The 22,748-nt window shown below is 42.3% G+C and overlaps 1 protein-coding gene across 2 annotated transcripts in view; it reads left to right on the plus strand.

Annotated features, from left to right (window-relative positions):
• The first annotated feature begins 1,097 nt into the window (after positions 1-1,097).
• Positions 1,098-22,748, plus strand: part of prex1 (phosphatidylinositol-3,4,5-trisphosphate-dependent Rac exchange factor 1) — a 139,178-nt gene continuing 117,527 nt past the window's right edge. For both annotated transcript variants that reach the window (XM_088608467.1, XM_088608468.1), the window contains exon 1: positions 1,098-1,801. In XM_088608467.1, coding sequence (XP_088464593.1) covers positions 1,661-1,801 — 141 coding nt within the window. In that variant the 5' untranslated portion in view covers positions 1,098-1,660. The remainder of the gene's footprint in view (positions 1,802-22,748) is intronic.

Raw genomic sequence — 22,748 nt, forward strand, 5'->3', positions numbered from 1 at the left:
CCGGCGAGGAATGTGAGCTCACGTTTGTAAATACTCGGATGCCTGAAACACGGTAAAGCGTACAAGTTTAGTCATCCGAGTTTCTGTACAGTTGTGTGCCACTACAATGAAAAAACATTAGCTATCAATGATTTATTTTACATTCTGAAGGATAATTAGTTTAATCAAAACAGGTTTCTAGTTATTAATTCATAACACAAACCCAGGCATCAGTGAAGACCGGTTTTACGGAAATCCAGTTGGGAATTATCCTCAAAGGGTACCATTTGCAATACGAGAAGTCAGCAATACTGCTTTATTAAACGAAAAACAAAATTATATATAAACGGAAGCGTTTAAAATATTAGAATCGGGGGTATAGTTAAGAAAATACAATAATAAGATTCCAAATTTTCAACACTAATTATAATTAACATAGGGAAGGGCTAAGTGTGTATGCTCGACCATTTTCGGCACTGCTTCGTGTACGGAGGTAGAAGACACCAGAGGCATGTAGATTTCCGTCTCTCTTGTCTTTCCTTACAATAGGGTAGCCTGAGAGCAACATGTTTGTTGTGCTTTGCAGTTAATAATAGCTGTCCCGTTTTCTGCCACAAACTCGTTACTGCGGCTGCTGGACGGAAAGAAAAATGAGTAAACGTATTTTTTCATCAGTTCGGAGAAACAGCCGTCCTGTAAACAAAATGCATGTACATGAATTACCCTGAATAACACCGCCGTTCATGGTACTTGAATATTGTGAATCTTGAGCTGGCGGGTTCAATTTATGTGTATTTTCAAGGGACGATCAATAAATATGAAAGTAACTAAATGTGCGTATATTTAATATTATTAATATGTTCTGCTCAATAATTGACCACTCGTCGTTCCTCTGTTAAAATCTGTCATATTTAGTTTTTTTAGACTCGATATTGATGTATCGTTTTGGCTAATTAAATTTCCAAAGAATGTTTTTTGCCCATGCGGTTTCACTATATGACAAGTCCTGTAAAAGGAAAAATCATCGCAAAACAGCGCAATCAACATATGAATAACGCTTACTGGAAGGAGGGGGAGTTTTGAGATGATGCCTTGCGCACTTAGGTACGGTCGGAGTGTTGTATGGGTGCATTTCGAGATTGCTGCTGACTGCGAGAGGAGCTCTGAGCATCCAGCACTGAGCTGACTGTACTGACTGAACACTTTTTTCAAGTTAAAGCTACAAGCTGCAACCTTGGTTCTCCAATTCTCGGACCTCCCATGTGTCTACCTGCCATTCTGGAATGAAACACAAGTCCTGTCCATTTAAAAGGGGCTCCTTTTCTACCGCAGAACAACTTTTTGAGCTGGGAACTTTAGGGTACCTCAGTGTGGTCTGGGGGCATCAAACAGCGCACGCCGCTGGCACTTGCTGTTAATGGAAAATGGTTCCTGCGATGGTATAACCGCGCAGGTTGCCAAGTGGTGGCTTGTCTTGCTGTTTTATTTAGTAGACAAGAAGTTTATGAGCCATTCCCTCAGTAAACCAATACCGCTGCCTACAGAAAGGACCACACGGTGAAGCTGTGATGCATTAGCGGAACACGCTGGTGAAATACCGTCTATATGCGGATTTGTGTGGAGTGAACCTCTCATTTTAAAGGCTTGAATCTATATCCGACATTACAGGAATTAGAAGAAAATGGATGCGGAGGGGCATTCGGAGAACAATTTACCGACCAACAAGGATTCGGACCGTCAGCTCCGATTAAGACTGTGCGTTTTAAATGAGATTTTGAACACCGAGAGGGACTACGTCAGGACATTGCTTTTTCTGCAATCTGTAAGTTTTTGTTGTTGTTGTTTATTTCTTTCCGTATGTGGTTGTGAAATACACTCGCAGTTTAAGACCAGAAGGATGCCAACTTTGTTACACAGTAGAATTTGCACATTGTATCAATGACGTATTTTTACAATAGTTTACATTACCAGCCCCACTAGTCTGTGTTTGAATTTGGTTACATCGTTGCATTGCAAAGGCATAAAACAATTGTTGTCGACACTATCAAAGAATTTAAGATTTTCTGAAATCGAGACAAGCCATTAAAATGACAAGTCTCTGTGCATTGCGTGCTTGGTATAAAGTAGTCTGGGAAGAAACGAATTCACTTGTTTCCTCGTTTTAAATGCATGCTCTCTCAAATGAGGTTTGCAGTGGAAATAGTGGGGAAAGTACGGTAAAGTGGTGTGAATACAACCGTTTGTGCCTTCTGTAAAGGTGTCAGGCTGCTGGGAGATGCCCCCACTCTCCTCACACTGTCTAGTGAAAATGATCGGTATCTCCTTGTTTCTGAATCTGAAATCTGTGCTCTTCAATTGACATCAAGTGGCTCTTCCTACCCATTGCAACTGAAAAATGGTAGAAATGTATATAATAGTATAGAATAACTTGCAACTTGTTAAAGTAAGCAGGAGGTAGCGGCTTTGCCAAAACAAACTGATTTTTGTATTTTGGGGTATTACTCAGGTATGTCTCATAAGGGACCTTAGGAATACCTTTTTAATAAGCATCTCCCCGTTTATTTGAATCCAAATACAACTCCTCTTAAGAAGGGCTCCTCAGACATCGGTTGATGTGCGCATGAATTGCGTTGAGACTTTTGTACTTGGGTACATTGTTACTGCCTCTGCAGGCGGTCCGCATCTCAGGGCTAGCGGTGATACACCGGTTTTGTGTGCAGAAGACCACGTCTATGCTAATTACTTGTCCTCGTGCTCCTGTGATGAATGTGCGATTGTGTTTTATTGCCCATGGGGGTAAATCATGGGCAGGAAGGGGGTTGATAAAGATTGTTCATTCCTTTCCAAAGGCGGGCACGGTGACGACAAGAATCCCGTCTGTTCTTTTATCTGTTAGCCAAGCCATAGGTGGCCGAACCACTCATTCTTTGACGAAGATACCTTTCTAAGTAGCTGATTACATTAAAGCCCCTGAAAAGTGGGAGAGTCATTTATTTTCACACGTGTGTGTGCAGACGGACAATCGGGAGAGAAAGTGAAGGTTGTACTGTCTTTCCAACATTGCAAAGTACTGACACGGTGTTAAAGAACGGTATTTATATAGAGAATTCTGTTTGCTAGTATATGCACGCTCTTTTTTTCTTAAGAGAGTAGAAGAAATCTTAAAACACGTGGTCTATATCTCAGTCATCGATATCCATGCTGCATTTGTCCAAAGATTTTGAAAGCGTATAAAAAACAGGACCTGGATGACATTAATGAATTGGGTAGTGATTAAAGAACAGTGTAGAACTATAGCTACAGCAAAAAACAACAACTTCATATTGAAAACGTATAGAAAACAGTCCTTGTCATTCTTACTTTAAAGCAGCGTTTAAAGAGAGGAAGTGCACGATCAGACGGTAGCTGTATAAACAGAGCCTAGGCTGTACTGCCATTTACAGAAAGCGATGAAAAGAAGTTGCAAAATTAATCTAATTTTCCTGCGAGAGACAGGGTATTTAATCCCGTGGACTCCTCCAGTCCCTCACGTTCCTCATCTGCAGCTGCATCAATAAAATTCATTTTTTGTTACCCAATAAATATCATAGTCAGTCAGAGGGGCTTTCTTTAGCAGAAAAAAAAGAACTGACAAGCTAATACAGAACGAGAGAGTTGATTAGAGACTGAAAGTGGTAAACGGGGAGTTCAATGTGTTTCAGAATGACTCTGATTGACTGAAATGCAGAGCACATCAGGAGGTGGGTAATATGCATGCCGTAGTAATTGTCAGATTTTGAGGTCTGCTCCCTGCATAACAGTTAACTGAAAACGATCCGTCTGTGCCTCTGCAGACAAACAATAGCCAGGGGGTATTGATAACGAGGTGTCTACAGTCTCCTATTGTGTCTCCCGGCCAAGGAGAGCTGTGCAAAAACTGCTCAATCTCAGTGTTTCCAGGGAGGTGCTGTTCCTCTCTTAATAATCCCCTCCCCCATGACATCACAAGGAATCCCTTAATTCAATCCACATTCCCCGAGGAGCCAGCCAGCCAGCGAGGAGAGAAGCAGCAGGACACAGCTGCCCTGGTCCATCATTAACCCCTTCACTGCTGGGCGGTTTTTCCCGCTGTCTTTCTTTTGCCCCTGTTTTTGAGAGCCGCGAGTGTCTGTCAGCTTTGTACAAGTTTGAAGAAAGCAGTTGTCCCTTTTTGAAGTGGTCTCTTCCGGGGCACCACGAAAAATGTCCCGTTGTTAGCGATTTTCTTTTTCCCCTTTCGTATTTTTTCGTAAGATTTAAAAGCAAAAGGGAATGTCTTATCGATTAACAGTAATGCCAACACACGTCATAATATTATACAGTGAAATTTATTGGGGAAGACGAGACACCTTTTTACACATACAGTAAGAACTGGGAGGGAACGTTTTATACAGTGACATTTAGTGAGGAAGACGAGACACCTTTTTAACACATACAGTAAGAACTGGGAGGGAAAGTTTTCTTTCTGCTCTGCTGAATCTGTTGGATTCTGTGATTTTGATGTAGATTAATTTAGAGTACAGGCTACCGGTATTTTACCAGTCATGCCCTGAAATCTGCAGCTGGTCTTGTTCAGGACATAATGTATACATCTTAAATAGCTAACCGCGGAAGTGCGTTTATTACCGAGAAGAGGAGGCATGCCTTTACCCGAAGAGTTGTAGAAGAATGGAACAAGCTTCCAAGCCATGTTTTTGTGTCAGATACCCTGGCTTCTTTCAAGAAATAGTTGGATCAGATCCTTGGGTCAATCTAAGTGCTTTGAGAAGCCACCTTTAAAGGTGCTTTATAAAATAAAGCTTTATTATTAACTGCCAAATGGGGTTTAATGGCCTCTTTCAGGTTTGTAACCTTTCTTATGCTCCAACTGACGCAAATTATTTCAGCGCCAGATGTCACTGACTTGTATCATTTTTCAGATTGCACTTTCTTTTTCTTTCACGTTCTTAATACGAACAATCTTTCCTGCCGCAATCCAGTTGCTGAGGGTGTGGTCTCAGTGAAAGCTTTGTCATTAAAGGGCTCATTTGGTTTAGATAAGGCGTCTGGCTGGAGGCTAGAAAGTAAGCCATATGGTTTGGGTAAAGATAGCCCTGTGTATCAACACATCACAGAAGGAGAGGTAGTGGGGAGGAGGGAGGCAGGGGCCAGGTTGCTGGGGGAATAGAATCAGTCCTTGTAAAGTGTGACATCTTTTCCTCATCAACAGCTCCTTTTGTTTGTCCTGCTGCTGCTCCGGGGTGTAGAAACATGCTCCCATGCAGAGCAGGTAAACAGGCCAGAGATCACCGCAATGTCCTCCTTGACTTCTATTGATTGTTCTGGAGAGAGATGGCCCATTCACCCGGCTGGGAGCTCTAAACACACTCCCAGGTACACAAAGGCTCCCCATACATATTTGCAAAAGCCTATACAGTTGTCCAGGCGTTTGTGGAGGTGAAGGCAATGGAATTGCGAAGTGCTAAAATGGTTTAGATGTGTCGATGGAATTTCTTCTACAGTCTCTTTTGAGCCCCATGCTTTGTTTCTCAGAAGCTGGGCTCCCTGTTTTGATTTTGAAGACTGGACATCATTGATGGCCAAAGAGCCCCACTATTGTACTCATGATGAAGTGCAGATTGCCGAGTGTGGGGGGCGGGGGGGGAAAGGGGACTCTTGAATCCTGAAAGGAATTTCTTTTTTTTAAAACCAAAAACACTGACTTTAAAGTACGGAAGATGACACCTAATATTGGTGTCTTTGTGCAGGAAAAAAAAAATATTAGGCTTTGAAATAGGGGAAAATCATTGCTATTTTACACTAGGCTGGCATACGGGTGCGAATAAGACATTAAAACTGTACCAAGAAATGTGGGCTCCTGTAGCAGCCAAGATTGTGGTCTGACCCGTGTATTCCAAAAACATTTCAAAATCTTATAACCCGCTGCACTGATTGAATTGAAGATGAGAAGATTTCATTGACAACCACAGCTTTCTAAAATTGTCACATAAAAAAAGCTACAACAGTAGAATTTACTCCTGCAACAGCTCATATACCATTTTGAGAAATGCAGCCCTTCACATACCAATTGACTTCTCTATAACGTCTTGGTAAATTCCAGACTTTACGGCCACGATTCGTCTCAGGACGAATGTGTACAAGAAAGGGGTTCCCGCACAACTTTATTTCTGCTTTGGCAAGTATCCTATCTAGTGAGCATATTGCTAATACCTGACGCATTGCCGTGCCAACTAGCTGCATGATCGCTGTTTCGTTTTCACAATTCACTTTGTCTGTATTGGGCTCTGCTACACTGAGCTGCGAGAATGGAGCTGTAATTCTTATGTGCACCTTAAAAGGTGCTTTGATAATATTCTCACCCACAGCAGGTCTACAGCAGTCTGTGGCCTCTTAAACTCTTGCTTAAGTACTGATTGGGCAGTTAATTCCAAACCTGGTAGGTCTCCTTCTCATTTTGTCTGGTTTAGTCACAGCTCACCCACTGCTAAAGTAGGCGGATAAGGACTTGGTTTCCTTATTGATTGCAGTTTTATAGTTGATCTTTTTAGCATGGGTGGTCCATATATTGTGCAGCAGTTTGTAAGGTGAATACCAGCTGACTGGAAGGGTTAATTAAATTACTCGCTGGGGTGAATTGCACTAACATCGCGGAATGATTTAAAAGCTGAACCCCACAGTGTGTTCCAAACCTCATGAACTGGTTTGTCTGTCCTTGCCCTTGAAAATGTATTGCTTCTGTCATCAGAGTGTATTTGGAATAAGAGGTGGGTGACCTTGTGTGTGTAAATCTGTTTCCATGTCAAGAGATACAGCTGACTATCCACGTGTGCCCCTGTTTGGTGTGACATAGCAGATTGTCCCATTGCCACATAAACCGTGAAGATTGTGAAAGTTGTTCTTTCTATACCTACCAATTCCAAAGTTGCCAGCTCATGTTCCATTGTATAAACCAAAGAAATCCCTGGTCATAGAAAACAGCCATACAAGGACATGTTATATGTTAAAGTTTTGATTGATTCTGGAGGCCAATGAGCTGATTCTTAGAGGCTGCAGAGAGGAGTACTGGCTATAGCCCTGGGCTTGTAACTTGGAGGTTGCTGGCCTAAATCATGGGTACAGTAGGTACTGCTGACCAAGAATCTTCACGAATCTTCACTCAGACTGCTCCAGCGAATTGCTCAGTGTGTTTTCAAATGTAGGTCACTGTGGACAAAATAATGAATCAAATTAACAAGAAGTTTTGACAGCTTGCAAATATGGAGTTGGAGTTTTCAGTTCTGCCTTTAAGGTTGCTTTTTCTGTCTGTGATTCACCTGAGGCAATCTGATCATTTCTGGCAGGTACACGGTGCCTGTGCGGTGAATTTTGCATCAATTCAAAAACAGATTTTCTTCTGCAGCTCATCTCATTTTCACTTGACTTCTTGTTTAAAACCTAGCCAGCGCCTACATGCCATATATCTATTTTAAAAGGCATTGCAGAGTTGTTGTTGGTTTTTTTTTTCATTCATGTGCGGACAATTTGAATTAGGAAAAGAAGTCAAATGTATAGGTCCTGTCTAATCTGTCCATACAGTTGAGCTTTAATGTGGGCTGTCAGTGAACGGACCTCTGTCAATGTCTTCGCCTAACCCTTATCCCTTGGTTGACTAGCAGTGGTGATGCTTCTATCAGGGCTAGTGAAGGAAGTTGACCTAAGAGTTACAGATAAGCTGTAGTTCAGAAATAATGAATGGAAATTGTGACTCCTTTCCTAAAAGCATTCATTTAACACCCAAAAACCGAAGTGAGAATCAGTGAGCTTTAGTAGTTTTGTCAGCTCTGAGCTAATTCTTTGGACAGTACATTGCTAGGTTGCTCTGGTCCACTCTAAGACAATAAGCATTTTTTGTTTGTCGTTGAGGTGTTTTTCTTGTCTTTCATGTACAATGTTTATTCATTACTTAGAGGGGTTTGTAATTGTCTCCAAATCGATGGATTTGGATGATCAGAAGCTGCAGGGCCCAAATGAACTACTGTGGCCCATTAGAAACAGCTGGAAATCCCTTCCATGTTTCTGTAAAACAGCATAATCACCACCATTCTTTGACTGGGTGCCGAAGCATATAATTAGCCCTCCGTGAAAATGATTCCTTTTGGGGTGAAATGCAGGCCCACCATTCAGAATGTCAGGAATGGTGCAAAAGCCCACTTGTCACTTGCTGTAGGTTTTTGGTTTTGAAATCCGTTCTTCTGAATCAGACACTTGACAAGTTTCAAGTTGGCGTGCTGTCTGATATGGTCAGGTTTGGTTTCCCTTATTTAAATGCTTGATTAGCCGTGCAAATTTGAATTGTGTTAGCCTGTTGCATTTCGGTATTTTGCCGCTGCGCTAAAATCGGATTTCCAGGAAAGAAAACACATGGCAACAGTATTACACAATTTCAGTGTTTTCCATCACTTTAGATCTATGGGGAGCCAAGCTGCAGCTTTCCAAGGTTTGAGGCAGCTGCATCTGTAACTGGATCAATCAAATATGTCCCATTTCTCCAGGATGGGTTTCTGCTTCGTCTTATCTGCCGTGAAAGCTTCGGAAATGCTTCTTTCCAGGGGTGCCAGCTGCTGTGGCCTCCAGGGACACAGCTGTACTCCTGAGGAAAGCTGTGCAAACGGGCGGGTCAAACTGCTGAGAGGAGCAAATGGACAAGAGAAGTCTGATTGAGTTTCTTGCTAACTGCCAACCCCCCCCAATGCTGGGGTATAAGTGGCCTGAGGCAACTTCCCCTGTACATTGGCATTCAATTTTATTGTCTAGGTTTATAAATAGCTTGGGCTTTGCTAACTGCGTCACACTCCCAGACTCAATTTAACACTCAGTGCTTCCTTCCCCAATAATGAACTGGCATGTCATTGCCAATAATTCAATTACCCTGAGCGTTACAGTTAAAATGACTGATTGCACTGGCCACCAGGAGAATTAACAGATCTGTGCTTGTTGGCTGTTAATTAATAACATGGTAAATGCGTATAGGAGATATCCCTACTCACACAGCCTTTAGTCAGGATTCCATAGTTGGGACAATTGTAGGCGAATGGTATTGGTGTCAGTCCTGACTGACTAATATTAGTCTATAGTAGTTCAGGTGGGGAGCTGCATCAGCATGCGTAGGCTGCAAAGGAACAAGTAATAGGTTTATTCCATGCTGAAAAAAAGGCAGAAGAAGAAAAAAAGGTGAAGAAGGCTTCATGGTCGAAACGTGTTTTCTTTCTCCTTGTTTTCAGCATGGAAAAAAACCTATGACTTGTAATATTAGTCTAGTAACTTATTAGATTGTTCAGTAGAAAAAAAAAACACTGGTAATTCCTCTTTGAGTTTATAATGTATCTGCGGGTATAGGGAGCCAGCACATCCAATAATGGTGTGGTAGAAGGCTGACAGTGAGCCAGGGATGAGCAGAGACCGTGACAGATGTAAAATGCTGAATTTGTGTGAGTGTGCTGTCAAGACCATGACCTTGTTTTTCCGCTTTAATAAACTGGAAACCACTGGAAAAGTCCTGGGCAATTTTTGTGTACAGCCCTGCTTTTGGAACGTGCAATCTCATATTACAATCAAATGTCAGGGAAAAGGCAAATGTAAAACTTAGGTACCTTCCAAAAGTGCTGAGTTAAACTGAGATTCAGCAGTATCACATGCGATAGACTGGTACTTTCTTTTAACAAGGTGGACAGGGTGGGGTTGATGCTGGCTTCTGTTTGTGCAGTACGCTCTTTGTTCAGTATATTAAGCACTATATTTATTTATCATTTTTAAACAGCCAAAAAAGCAATTTTCAAAACAAAGGAGGTCCTGCCCATCTAGCTTATTTTAAGTGAATTGATCCAGGGATCTTGTCCAGCTGTTTCATGAAAGAAGCTAGGTTATTAGCAGGGCTGCATAGCTCGACCCATACTCCCACAACCCTTTGTGTAAAGTCCTCCCTCCTGTTTTCAGTTTGAAATGCAGTTCCCTGTGTACACTGCAGAGGGCTGAAGGCTGATTAAGTTCAAAGGGACTGCACTGCCTTAGAGCTTTCTTCTTTTCCTTCTCTCTCACCTGAGCTGCAGGCGTGTTTTAGACACAGCTGTGATGGAACATGGAACCCCTGTTCTGAAGTCCTTTAAGGATGAAATAGAAACCAAAACTTGAAGTTTTTGGTACAAACTGAACAGACAAATAGCTTTGACTGTGAGGATTTTCTTTCTTAAGAACCCTATGAAGACTGACTGACTGCTGGCTGGGTGAGCCTGGGTTCTGGGTGACTTTTGCAGTAAAAAGATGCTCATTTGTTCTCACAGGAGAGGAGGAGGCAAAAAGTGACTGACAGACTATCGTGATTCTTTTTGGATGTGCTTTGTCAGAACACTGTACACACTGAGACAACCATCCTCCCTGCAGTGCATGTGGGTGGAGCGGTGGCTCTGTGTCTAAGGATCTGCGCCTGTGGCTGGAAGGCTGCCGGTTCAAATCCCACGGCCGGCAGAGGAATCCTACTCCGTTGGGCTCCTGAGCAAGGCCCTTAACCCCAGCTGCTCCAGGGGTGCTGTACAATGGCTGACCCTGCGCTCTGACCCCAAGCTTCTCTCCCTGTCTGTGTGTCTCATGGAGAGCAAGCTGGGGTATGCAAAGATGAATTCCTAATGCAAAAAATTGTATATGGCCAATAAAGTGATCTTAATCTTAATGTGTTCTTGGGTCATATGGAAATTTGTTAGGGTATATCTGCATGGGATTTTTTTATTCCTGTAATGGCTTTATTATGCCTATAGCATGCATTTACTTCACCTTGCAAATGGATTACCATTATTCCACTTTGATTTATTACAGTGATCTGTTATTCTGCCATGTTTTGCTAAAGCGGACCTTTATAAGAGAAGCTCTGGGGCATTAACATTTGTTCTGCTATGTAGCACATACAGCATTTCTCATCTGACTATGTTAAACTAACCAATCCTTCTATTGATGCTTGGATTGTCTGCCTAAGTTCTGCACTTTACTATAAACAGAGCAGACAAATGATATAAGCGTTTTGAAAATAAGGGGCATTTATAGATGGATATATGGATATTTAGCAGTTTTTTGGGTTTAAATTAAAGTGTTTATAATGTGCTTCACAGTCCCTGTCCAGCAATTCTTTTGATAATAGTGTTACTGAAACAGCACTAAAAGCACCTATAGAGGAAATATCTCTGCTGTGCTTTACTTGGACAAAGTGAGGCAAAAAAGAATTAGTAATTAGACAGTGATCGTGAACTTTGAAGGGAAAACCTTCAGAGCAACAGAGAAGAAAAAAAAATCATTCAAGATTAAAATGGTTTGAAACGGCAAAAGATCTCTATTATATTTTGGCAGCTTGGTTTCACAGAAAGCAAGGAATTCCCTAGTCCTGCAAAGGCTGTTTGTAACAGCAGTTGTCAGTTCATAAAGGCAGATGTCAGAATCAGATTTCTTCAGGGTGTGCCATAAAAGTTAAAGGGCGCAAGAGTGAGACTTTTTGATTCTCTTCCCATTTTCAGGGATGGTCTTGTCTCTGGGAAAAGTCAGTGTGAAAAACCAGCAGGAGGCCCAGTCTTCAATCACACACATGGGGCGTCTCTGCAAAACGAGCCACTGGCACTGGGCCTTAATTATTCTGTAGAGTGTTGTCTTTTTCTACTGATGCAACATAACAATATAATTTATTCAATGGAAAGCTGCTTCATTGTTTCGGAGAGTAACATGGTGAGCTCTTACTGGGTTTTCTCTCAGTGACTAAGTCCCAGTGATTAAAGTGTAATGCCCCCACTGCAGACAGTCTGGCGTGTGAAGAAAGTCAGTCAGTTTTGACATTTCTTAAAGGTCATTAAGAAGCCAGATCTCATGTCACTCTTTGAGGGGTTCTGCACCAGTATCTGTTCATCTGTGAAAGAATGGGGCTCATTTCATGCTAGTATTAACCGCTTGTGCTGCAGAAAGGATCTTGCTTTTATTCTGCAAAAAAAGAAAAAGAAAATCAAGGGTAAATTCATGTGAAGGACCAGTCAGTGGCTGTCAGTGAGAAATTAGCGACCGTTTGAACTTTACTGTAATGGAGCTTTATCAGAACAAAAGCGCTCTTTCCAGAGTTGCCTGAACCACTGCTGTGGACTGTTAACAGATAAAATAACCTACAATATGAAGTGACCGTGTTAAGAAGTTAACCCTCTCCCCTGTTTCCCTGTGCAAATTGCTGGAATTATCGCTGTTTGTTGTGGGGATTGCTGGGATGGCTGAAGCATGAGCTAGAACTTCTTCTGTCAAGAGATATAAGACTAATCTGCTTCTGTTCTGTCTGAATCTATGTGTTGTCCCTGAAATATAGGCATGGTACTGTTCTTCCTGGGGGCAGCGTAGCTTAGTGAGTCTCTGGTTTCATAAGTGAGAGTTGCAGGTTCGAGTCCCTCCTTGCTTGAGACTGTTGCTCCAATCCACTCAGCTCCTTTAATGGAGCCCGGCTTTGCAGGGGGAGGACGTTCTGTGTCCCATCCAGGGGATGGGGAGGGAAGGGAGTGACATACTTAGTGTTACAACTTAACATCTATAGTTAACATTCCAGAAACCAGGATGAGCACCTGTCTGATAAGCTCAGAAATGGAATGAACTTGTCATCTGTCCATTATCCGTTTCCTAACCGCTTCTTCCAGTTCAGGATTACGGGGGTACCGGAGCCTATCCTGGCAAGCACCGGGCGTAAGGCGAGATACATATGCACCCTGGATGGGATGCCAGTCCATCACAGTGCACACGCAAACACGCACACACTCACATCTGGGCCAATTTTCCCAGAAGCCAATTCACCTACCAACATGTCTTTGGACTGTGGGCGGAAACCGGTACGCCTAGAGGAAACCCATGCAAACACGGGGAGAACATACAAACTCCACACGGCCAGCGCCCCAGATCTGGAGTTGAACCCAGGGCCCCAGTGCTGCAAAGCTGCAATGCTAACTACCATGACACCATGCTGTCTGAATGATCATTTTTTCTCAGATCACTGCCTCTCACAGCAGGCTACTACAGAGTTCTTATCAAGTCTGTAGACCGATGGGCCTGGAGCCTGGAGTGTTTCCGAGGCAGGGTTTGGAATGTTGTCTAAATGTCATGAAACTTTGGGGTGCTTCTGTGTGGATGCGATATTCAGCACTCTACTGTACTGAAAATACTTGACAACCATTGTTCTCCACCAAATGGAAAATCACGGAGCATTACTGCTGATAGTTTCTTAGTGCTTGGCTAAACTATGTCCGCCTGAGTAACTGCTGCCAGCAGATAATGGCAATAAAACCAAGATCAATAAATAACCTCTTTGGAAGACAATGCATTTTTTCCTCCTAGTGATTTTATGGTTTGAAAAGTAAAAAAACTCCCCGTAGCATAAAGACCTTGCAGTGAATAAAGTCTCTTAGCAGCTCCTCTCCTATACAGAGGTGCAGTGGAAATATTAGTTGCAGAAACCGTGGAGCTGACAAGCGTCAGTCCTTGAACTCTGAATGGTATTTAAAGGGGGTTTTGTGTAGTCTAAATCAGGACGCATAATGATACCTTTTGCAATGGCCCAGGCGAGGTGATGGTTTAGGGCTAATTCTGTCCGCAAAACGGAGCGAGTGGAAACTTTGATTAGAAGGAAGCTTCTGTTTTTTTTCCTGTCATATGAAAGACTGGCCTTTCTGCAGTACACTAGTGATTGCAGTTTAAATAGCATTTCGGGACGGGCTGGGTTTACCCCGAGCCTGTGTTTAAGACTTATTATGCGCTCCTCAGCATGGCACAAGGGGTGAGCTGGCACGGGCAGGCTGCCTGTAGAGGATGGCACGTTTGGAATTTCTGCCGCTCAGTGTCTGGTTTCTCTTTGCTTTTAAAACATTTAGAACCAGCGAAGGACAACAACGACAACAAAAAAAGGACCTAGCTTACATTCGAAAGGGGCCGTAAAATGCGAATTGATGGTGTCATCCTTTTCGGATCATAAAGTACATTTCAAGCCTTTTCATGAGTGTTTATAGATCTCCATAAAAGCATAAGAGCCTCTCATTCAAGGCCATGGAAGCTCTGCGCCACAGACATCTATCATAATCTGATTACTGGCTTTTATTTTCTGGTGAAGGATTGTATGGTGTTGCCTTCATGTTCCATTAATGACCAGAGGCTCTGAAGCTTGGATGTTGTCCCTGTGGTGGCGTGGTCTGAGTGTTCCAGCCCTGTTAGTGAACCTGAACGCACTTTGCGACATTCTGCGAGGGCGTTGGTTTTGGTGAGGCTGCTCTAGATCTTTTTCAGCCTTTCCAACGAGCTCTCTGAGAATTCAAGGGGGAAGATGCTGTAGCCCTGTACCCAGCTGGGTGCTGCGGGGGTCACAGAGGCACAGTGCCAGGGCCTGTTTGCAGAGTAAAGTGATTCATCTCCGGTTTGCACTTCTCTTGTTGCTGGGGTGTAATCAGTCCAAATCGATTCATTTATGATGAAGAAAATACCCACGTATGCTTAAATCTGTAGTGACCCAATGGCAGGACTATGTTTTCATGACTGCTCAAGCCCTGGCAATGTCAGTATAAATGTCGTCCTGCTGTTTGACTTGCTCGGTACCTCCTGGGACCACGTCCTGCTGCACAGGGAGAGGGGGGTGGGGTGGGATGGACTCTGTATTTATAGCTGAAAGAGCCTTGGGGAAGTGGAAGCAAAAAAGCAGAAACAACCAAGCTTGTCTACAGCATATTTTATTTATTTGGTTGTATATGGCCTATTGTTGCATAGTTTTTGTGAAGGTAAATCGTCAAACCTTCAGATGGGCCTTCTTGAGTCAGTGCTGGAGCAGTCCCATGTATAAATTCAGTGCTCTATAAATTAATATAAATGATGTAATATTTAAAAAAAATATCTGTACAATCCAGAAAATAACAGAGATCAATACAATAATTCAAAAGAGGAGTCTTTAACTGGGGAGGGGGCTGATCTTTGTTCACTCAAGAGGTTTCAGTAGTGGAAACTACTCCATAGCTTTTGTGACCGAATCTCAAATCTCGAGGCTCAGTGCGATTGTAAAGAATTGCCTGTAAATTCTGTAGCCATGGTTTGCAAAGATGCAGTGTGGCATTGTGGTGGTGAGCCACACAGATCAGCAAGCTAGGGCACTTCTTCCAGCACCTGCATATAATAACAGAAAGGTGAGAGACTGTCAGAGACTGAAGGGTTGGGATCCTCAGAGAAGATGAGTTTCAAGCCAGTCTAATTGCATGCCTTGAAGCTTATTTAATACCACTGCTGTAGGCAGCGAGATCCGCCATTAATCTTGACTGCATCGCATGTAGGATAGCACAAAAAACAAAACCGCTGGAATATGTTGAGAGTCAGGGGCCGAAAGGGCTGTACGTATTGAGTTTTAAAGAATCTGTACTCACAGCTCTTACCTTATCTTCAGTACTTCTTATTCTGTCATATTACAGTACTTCCCCTATCTGGACGACCTTATTTTACAGCATTAAAGCAAAATTGTAATAGAATTCTGTTTCTGGGCATTAAAGTTGTAAACTGTCAATGCAGGAAGTGTATTTTTAGTAAATGACAGAATCAAGCTGTATTTCAGCGGTTCAGAGCATTTGCGTGCCAAACATATTTGATACTGTGACACCGCAGGGCAAGTGAAACAAGCTCTGATGTCCTAACCTACTAAACCCTTTACTTAAATTCACTTCCATTAACAGATTTGCACAGCATTTGGATTTATTTCATGCATGAAGTGGTCTAATCTGATTTCATGATACGTATATATAAAACAGACATCAAAATCTTCAAGCATGTGATTTTAGCTGTCCCATGTTACAGAACAGTCAACAACAGCATATGTTATACTATAGGCAGTTCAAATGAAGAAGGTTCAAGACTTGTTTCTTCTTACTGGGCATCACTTAAACCAGTATAAATTCTAGATTGATGTTCCAAGCTTGAGCAATGAATGATGGAAGCTAACTGAAGTGCTGAGATCTTAACATGAGGTGTCACAAAGCTGCACATCCGAGTGTGAATCAATGCTTTGCACTACCAGCACAAATGAAATGCTAATGAGTTCAAGTGAAGTGCAGTGAAGGTCAGGAATATGAACAATTACCTCTCGACTGGTTTCCCCTGGCTTATGCTTCTGTAGAGATTCTTATCTCTCCACCACACAGCACCTACAAATAAAATAGATACTTCGTTGCCAGTGGCGTAGCTCAGAGAACTGGAAATGTATGTAAGTGAAGTCTATGGTTTATGTTCTGATTTAGAATCGGTGCAGCAGTCTTTCGTAGAGCTCAGTATAACTTGAATGGGATTTCAATGAGACTGTCTTTTCATAGCTGGGAACGGTATTTAGAATTTTTAGTATTCAGCTGGGAAGATTAAAACATGCTCCAGGTCTCCATTTGTATGGAGCCCCTTTTAGATATGATGAAGTTAACACATCTCTGTATGTAAATACACGTGTCCTTGTATTTGTGTGTGTCTAGATAGCTGTTTTGGATCTTTTCTCTCTTTAGCTACATGTTACATGCGTAACACGCTGTTCTGTTTTGAAACACCACATCGTGCCTTGCTAGTGGGACAAAGTCAGTCTCATTTTTGTGTGTTTTTGCCTTTTCCATTCGTAAACTGGAAATCGGTGACGTTCCAGGTGTAAAAACACAAATTTCTGTGTACGTCTAATGCTCTCTGCTATGTTACTTAACCCCCATCCCTCTCAGAGGCAGCAGCTCTTCAGAAAGCTCTTCTCTTGACTTCTGATCACAGCTGCAGTTAGGCTCCTCACAGGAGAAACGCAGTAGGCCTGTAGAGGCAAGGAGCCTTTTTTTACAGCTCTCCATCTTATATCTTCCACAATTTATGAGCTTCTTTCTCAGCAGTGAGCATCGAATATCAAAACAAAATCTCAAGATATGTTATAGCTTTTATACTGTGTGACCGTCCTGATCTGAGTCACAGGTCGATAGAATTTGTCAGCTCCATGAGCAATGTAGCTCTGATTATTGCTCCCACATTGTGATTTAAGGGACACAAAACCATATGTTCTTGTACTTTGCATGTTGTCTGTTGCTACCAAACAGTGTATTTAACTTACAGCTTGTCACTGTATCTTGAAATAAGTTCTTTTTTTACATAGTGCGTAGGCAGTTCAGAGTGCTTTAAATTTCTACTCTTTATCAATGTTGGGAACTTTCCCTTGCTGAACTATTACATTTGGTATTTCAATGTCTGCGAGTTTTCTTGAACTCTGATTCTGATACTGGGGCGTGTGGTAGTGTTGATTTTTTAGACTGAGTTTAACCAATGGTTATCATTGTGATTGGACAATAGAAATCCAATTCCAACAACTCTCACTTAGCACTTTAAGATAAAGACCATGATGTGGGCATTGAGCAGTTCTCCTCTCAGAAACCTGTCTACTTAGAATTGGTTGCTAATTACCACCCTATCGAATCCACTTCAGAATTAATGATAGCCATCTAGATCCATTTATGTAATCCAGAACTCTTATGACAAGATCATACATTTGAACAAAATGTTTATTAGGCATGTGATAGCGGTCCTGTTCCAAAGGTGTAGGCAGTGCATTTGAAAGCACCAGCCCTTAAAAGAAGCCACATATTGATTTTTGATACTGAGCTAATGTAGAATGCGAGACTTAAAAGTGTCTGTTGGTAAGTATTGTGGAGCCTGAAAATGGATTTATTGCCTGATGTATTATGGCCTATATCGACTAGAAGGCATCATGCTGACCCAAGTACATTTAAAAAATGCTTGATTTCTGATGGGCAATGCAGGGAAATTAAGCAGTGTTTTTGTCTGAGGGTGGAGAGGATATATTTTCCTGACTGCGCAAATCCACAGATATGAAAATGTCTTTTTGGTCAATGTGGACAGAATTTACACTTCAAATAATGTTATGTGAAAACCAGGTGTTTCTTGAAGGAAATCCCTTAGCTTCAAACACACAGCTGTATGTTCTGTTACAGACACCCATACTTCTGTGTAGGAGAAATACCTCCTATTTGCAATGACAAGTGCATTTCCTATTAATTTCCAGTGTATTACACTTGTATGAATTTAGCAGACTGACTGAGAAACTGATAATCTGATGCAGCAAAATATCTTAAAGCCTCAAACTAACAAAGTTGACCCGCAACACTTCAATGTGGTCATCTGATTGACTGGGAGGTAAGTTGAGCAGTGAACATGAGAAGAAATGGGATCTTGATGCAGTAATAGCTGAATTCACCTTTTGAAATACAATAACGCTGTGTGATACAGGTGAATCAGGTTGGCAGTATAGAAAATATTGCATTTAATTTACCGTTGTGTAGCGTTAAAAAAAAAAACACTTTCAAGCTGATTTGCTGTTAAATCAATCCTGCTTTCAAGCAGCTGTGGTTTTCATCCCCAAGACACCAGCACAGGTTAATCTGCATCTTTAAAGGCAATTCCAGATTCCCGGACAGTCCATATAACTTCCCTGGTGGCCCAGCCCCGCAGGACTTACTCCAGAAAAAAGTTGAATAGGGCAAAAGGCTTAGTGCGCTCCATACCGATTAGTTCATCTTAGATATCATAATAGCTTTTTGAAGAAGTAGTTTTCTTTTTTTCAACATGAGCTCAGTTCCAGCTTGCCGATGTCTCCCGTTCAGGTGTTGTGTACCTTTCTGCACTTGGTGCGGATACAGGGCAGTTCCTGCCTAGGTTTTTTGAACATTTTCTGCCCCACTGACCTTGGGAATTATCTGAAGGTGTAAAGCCATATTGTAAGGGGCAGTATGTAGTTTGCAGAGCACGTTTCTTTTTTTAGAGTTGCAGCGTAGTTTGTTCACATGTTAACATTATTTGACCACTTAAAATCCAACAGCAGATTTCCGATTTTCCTATTTCCTCAGGGAGCTCCAGCTAGGAGGCGAGGGTGACGAATGTGCTGTTATTCTCGGTGGAGTGACTAGGCTGAACATTTTCCTTGACCCACAGTCACAGCAGCCTCAAATAAATTACCGCGGTCCGGCTCATTCTATCTCTCCGCTTCCTCGTTTGAAGAACATGTCCAAACGGATTTGTTTCTTTGTCCAAAGTTTTGTTTTGTTTTGTTTTGAATTCCCTAAGACACTGTGCTTAATTTGAGAAAAGTCTGCTTATTTGAAAGAGAAGCAGAAGACCTGAGTGAGGTTCAGCGTATCAGAGGATGAGGGAATAGGATGTAGTTTAAATCTGCTATAATTGTTAATTGCTCAAGTAGGTCAGCTTTAACAGATGCCTTTAACTCCACTGGAGAATAATAACATCATTTTTCTTACTCCATCCTGCTAAAAGAAAGGAGTCGGTTTTCACCTATATGTGCCTTGCCAAGCTGTTAGCCTCTCTTCAAATTTATGTTGCTGCTGGTAATGCTGGGTTTTGAATTTCCTTTATTTCAAGATTGAAATACGAGTCAGGCATGACCCCAGAGCCAAAATAAAACTTAAATGAATTTGTGATGGAACCATGAGCTGTAGTTATCTGCAGTCACGCTGGGTTCCTGACAGCGGTAGACAGAAAGTGTGCTTCGTAACTGCTCTCAAGCAGCGGTTTTTTGTAAATTGAAAGCTAAACATCACCGTAGCGTGCATGAATCCATGTTTTTATTCTGCCATTGTCCCATTTTGCCACACATATGCACTCAAACACAAAGACAGTGATGTATTGTGAAGAAATCGGATGGCAGGAAGTTGCACGTGGAAATGAATTACTTATCCGTCGAGCATTTCTGACTGTGGACAGACTGTGGCCAGAAACCTTCCAGGGTCAGCAGCGCTGTTATGCAAGTCAGATGTTGGTTTTCTGTCAGTAGGGGAGTTGAACTGGAGCGCGACGGTCAGGCTCTTTGGTGTGTTAGCCAGGGCTCTTGAGAGTTTTCATACCCCATAACCTTTGAGCTACGGGCAGGTTTCACAATTCAATCCAGATGGCTATCAGAGTCTGTTCCCAGATCTTATCTGCACTGCCACATGCTCCACATGCTCTGTTGTAGTGCCTCTTTCTGAGGAAGATAGAATTTCAAAAGGAGTCTTAGTAATTCAACTCGTAAAGACATATATTTAAAGCAGGTGGGGGGTGACCGTGAATTACTGAGATTAAAAGTTACGGTGGAAAATGTGCCATTCTTTTAAACCAAAGCACTCGTTACTGGGCTAAATATAGCCACCAGCTCCCAAATGATCACAAACTGAAACTTTAAAGAGTACATTTAAATGCGAAGCACATCACCCAGTGTGACATGGAATTTTTCCTCCCCATCCAGTTAAGAAACCTCCTCACCATTCCTTAAAAATGCGTTCTTTTTTTTTAAAATCTGACATTGCTGTATAGGGGATGGTTGACATATTCTATGCAGGGAGTTAGATGCAACAGGCATTTATTGTATGCTCATATTTATATCTATGACTTAATAAGCCAGTTCATATATATATATATTTATTTAAGCATTAGTGAGGTGACTGTTTTGAAGCCTAGCTAATCTCTAAAGAGATTTAGAAATAAGTGTTTCTCCTTACAAGATTAGATTTTTTTCTTTAAACACCTGCTGTGTACACACAGGAATATGATTGTATCTCCTCTTTCTCTTAGCACGGGCTGGATGTGCTTTTATTTTGAATCACTAATGTGGCGTGTTAGTGTCGTATTGTCCATCAGGTTACAGAATCAAACACATGACAAGCAACATAGCGCCTTTAAAGTTACCAGGTTCTGCCATTTCTTCACCCAGAACATCTCGTGTGCAGCTCATTTTAGAATAAGGGCATTTAAACTCATATAGAAACCTACAGTGACTTCCTCGTGTATGGTTAGCTGGCCCATGCTTTGAGTAAAATTCATTAAAATAACGTGGATTCATTATTTAGCGGTGTATGTGATGAACATAATTGATCAAAAGTGAATTCCACTCACCAAGTAAATTTGTATTCTTTAATGCTCTCTGCCACCTTTTCATTAAATGCAATTATTTTTGCATGATACAAAGTCAGCACTTTCACAAAGGAAGTTCAATTATGTCAAAGGCAAAACAGATTGGTTTGGTCTTCTCAGTGCTGTTGAAGTGTGAAGTGACTAAGGGCTTCAGATTCAGCTCTGGCTGGTAAAACACACAGGGTCAAATTAACCTCAGGCTTTCATGATTTTTTTTTCTTATTTCTCTAAAGATATTAAAAAGAACGGTCCTCTTAGTGTTACATAACTCGGGGTTTGGGGCATTTGGGTAAAGAAACAGGTCGGCTAAAATAAATGAATAATATCTCAATGCCACGTCCACATAGGTACCTGGCAGTCGGCTTTGGATTAAGGTAACTTCAAGCTAAAATTGAAAATGACCTGTGAAATTCTAGGTTTTGGAACAAAGGCTAAATCCTGTTACCTTCACTGTGAAATCACAATGATTCCCTACCTCCATCAAAGATGTGAGGAACTGCACCTCAGAAAAATGAACCCTTTGCCAAAATGTTACTTGAGACTTTGTCTGCTTCTGGAACATTTGAAAGAGAAATCTGTGACTTTGTCCATGACAAGCCAGTTAGGAAGAATTTCTAGCATGGTGTAACAAGGGAATGCTACCGTTTCGCAAATATTACACAACGTTTTCATGAAAATCCCCACTGCCACCATCTTTCTAAAACATTGCAGCAACGTGTTAATCCTGGAAAGTGTTGTGCTGGGGTTTCTATAATTTTACCCGCCTGAACAGGGAGAAGCTGTTGCGGTTTTCAGGTGTCATAAGAAGGGCTACGAGCTGAGCTGGGCTGGCAATTCAGAAGCGAATATTGACTCATTTTATCTGGGGGGGGGGGGGAGGAAATATGTTGATCTCAAGAATGAAGGCAGAGGTTGGGTTTTCTTTCTGCTCCTGTGCTCTTGCCCGCTTCGGAGCTCTGTGAACAGCCCCACAATCCCCGTGAGCTCGCAAATTAAAAGCGGAAGTCGGGAGACAAGGGAGAGCCTGAAAGGAGACATTGTTGCAGCTCTAGTGCTTTTGAAGGGGGCTCTTGGTGGAGGGAAAAAAAGGGGGGAAGATCTCAGAGGAAGGGGAAAGAGAAAGAAAGATGCCTGATAGGAGACTGGCTGGCCTGCGGGAAAGAAAAAAATACAGGCTGACCCTCCCCAACCCCCTCAGATATTTGCTGCCAGCGAGAGTGGGGGTTGGGGGGGGGGGCACTCTGAGGGCGCCCAGGGTCTCGGTCATTCAGGCTCATTGTCGTGCTACTGGGCCTTTGTCTCGCTCCGCTGGGCCCGGCGACAAAGACGGGCGTTTATTCAATTTCACGCCACGTAGACGAAAAGGGCTCCCTCTCTCACCCTGTGGTAGCCCTTCCTCGCCGAGCCAAACTCTCACCACACAGCATAAAGGGGTTATTGGCTGCGAGTTCCTCTTTTCCTGTTTTTGTTGGAGGTTGAAGCTTTGGGAACTACCACTGACTGTAGGGCTTTAATTTTCCTGGAGGGGGCTGGAGGGGGACTTAGATAAAGCACACTGAGTTTCTTGGCCGTGAAGTCCGAGGTGCAAACATACAGCCTTTCCTCCTAAAGACTCGGTTATTATAGACTCCGCGGAACTGTAGAATCTGGTGGGAACTGCTGCTTATGTGGGGATTGCTATGAAAATTGGGAGAGTAGTCTGGAGATGCAGCACATCTTTATAAACATCCTTTTTCACCATCTTGGCCTCAGGTCCTTGGTTC

This window comes from Lepisosteus platostomus, chromosome 15 (assembly GCF_059453375.1).
Source record: "Lepisosteus platostomus isolate fLepPlt1 chromosome 15, fLepPlt1.hap1, whole genome shotgun sequence".
In the NCBI taxonomy this organism is placed as follows: Eukaryota; Metazoa; Chordata; class Actinopteri; order Semionotiformes; family Lepisosteidae; genus Lepisosteus; species Lepisosteus platostomus.